Source organism: Glandiceps talaboti, chromosome 9 (assembly GCF_964340395.1).
Source record: "Glandiceps talaboti chromosome 9, keGlaTala1.1, whole genome shotgun sequence".
NCBI classification, from domain to species: domain Eukaryota; kingdom Metazoa; phylum Hemichordata; class Enteropneusta; family Spengelidae; genus Glandiceps; species Glandiceps talaboti.
The window spans coordinates 22789074-22791224 of NC_135557.1; the positions used below are offsets into that span (position 1 = coordinate 22789074).

General features: G+C 36.2%; 1 protein-coding gene across 1 annotated transcript; it reads left to right on the plus strand.

Annotated features, from left to right (window-relative positions):
• Positions 1-441: 441 nt before the first annotated feature.
• LOC144439979 (lactosylceramide 1,3-N-acetyl-beta-D-glucosaminyltransferase B-like) lies at positions 442-930 on the plus strand. Its single transcript, XM_078129208.1, has one exon. It carries the CDS (start codon positions 442-444, stop codon positions 928-930), a length of 489 nt encoding a protein of 162 aa, XP_077985334.1.
• Positions 931-2151: the final 1221 nt, after the last annotated feature.

Below are 2151 nucleotides of genomic sequence, written 5' to 3' on the forward strand. Positions count from 1 at the left end.
GTGAGAATTACCCACCATATTGTGCAAATGCAATGTTTATCATGTCAATGGATGTTACTAAATCGGTTGTTGAACATTTGTCAGGAAACCAACTATTTCGATTTACCGATATCCAACTTGGTGATATTCATGAAAAGATTGGAATAACTCCAATTGAGGATGAAACACTCTCACATCATCAGCTACGAGCAAATAAAATTGATTTTTGTACTTCTTCTCTCTCACAATCTGTGTTTACTAACTTCAACGATATTGTTCGAGAAGGCATATTGAAAGAGTTCCTTGCTGATAGTCGTCCAAACTGCACTAAAATATCGTAATTATGTCTCTTTTTCAAGAGAAGTTCGAACACGTGGTGGTTCTACTAGATTTCAATATATTTTAAACACACCAGATCGTTACCTATGTCACAAGAAAAGTTTACACCTCTTTATTATGATAATGACTAAACCTGAAAATGAAAATTTTCGGACACAAATTAGGAGCACTTGGGCGTCACGGAGGGCGCTCCAAAGCCTGGGTGTTGACTATGCTTTTGTTGTTGGAAATAGTAGTAATGCACTTCAAAGTTATATAGTGGATGAGGCTATGAAGTATTTGGACATGATATTTGGAGATTTTGAAGACACCTTCCACAATCAAACACTTAAGACAGTTTTTGCTCTGCAGTGGGCTTCCAAAATCTGCAATAACATAAACTATCTGTTGAAAACAGGAGACGATATGTTTATTATGAGTTTTCTAGGAAATGGACTCATGGAGGCAAATGGGCTTGTACTTGGTAATGTTTTGCAAAACACTGTCCCTATAAGAAATCCAGCCAATATATACTACACATCCATTGAGATTTATCCAAACAATACTTATCCAGAATACCCATCGGGAGCTGCGTATATCATGTCATCAGATGTTTCCTATTACAACCAGTGACTAAGATTCCAGATGTGTGTTATATGAGAAACCTGTTTAATTGGAACGTACTGACATCAATAGACACGAGGAATAGTTTCATTGAACTCCAAAACAGTGGAAATGTTAGCTGCTTTGAAAATGATACGGTTATCTGTAATCCAAACATTGTGCAAACTTGACTTATGTAAACTATATTGCTGTCATCGTCATTACACCCTTAAATCACATACAGCAACAGTAAGCAATACGTTATACTTGGTCAGGCAGATTCGAGGATTCACAACATGATTCTATGGTAATTGCTTTTCTTGTTGCCAAGTCAACAAAGTCTGGGTCGGGTTGAATTCTTGAGAAGGAAAATATAAACTACAACAATCTTGTACAAGTTACAATTGTTTCATTACTAAAATGGACAACAACATACTGCAGTAAAGCGCGGGTTTCTATGAAAGAGGATGATAATGTCTATGTCAACAGAAACTGGGTCGGATAGAAATCTTGAGAAGGAAAATAAAATCTACAACGGTCTTATACAAGTTAACATTGAAGAAGGGTACTACAACCTTACTTTTAAAAAAAATGTTTCAAAATAGGCAACAAATTATATTGCAGTAAAGCTCAGTTTGCTATGAAATGGGATAATATGATAATGTCTGTGTCAACATGCAGAAGTTACTGACATCATCCGAGAATATTCGAAAGATATTAATGACATCATCCGAGAATATCCGAAGAAGGAACTCACAACTGGCATGACGTTTGAAAATATGTATCATATACGGGACCAAATCACAATAATTACACACCACTGGATCTATGGCCTGACCGACAATTTCCATAGTACAGCTCCGGACAATGCTAGTATCATGTCCAATCAGTAGTTCAAAAACCTTTCCGTGCATCATTTGGTGCCAAATCGTTTAGAAATGAGGATGTCTTCATGTGATACTTGTTAAACAAAATGGACGTTGAGTCGAGCCACACCGCTCGATAATGATTTTGAAATGCAGGTTCAAATGGATTTTATACACTAAGAGCACTCTCCAAACAAGTGTTCAGTTGAACTCAACTCTCTCTCATTAGATTACATAATATAACGAAATATATGGTAGATATCATGACCTATCCTTCCTACTTAATGAACCAGAGTTTTATAAACGAACGCAACTTACATCCGTTGGAATAATAAATGTACTAATTATTGTGACATCACGCGAGGAACATTTTTGAGCAAGGAAA

Excerpts from the sequence above, each read along its gene's own strand:
- LOC144439979 (XM_078129208.1), top strand. The coding sequence starts at position 442 with ATGACTAAACCTGAAAATGAAAATTTTCGGACACAAATTAGGAGCACT.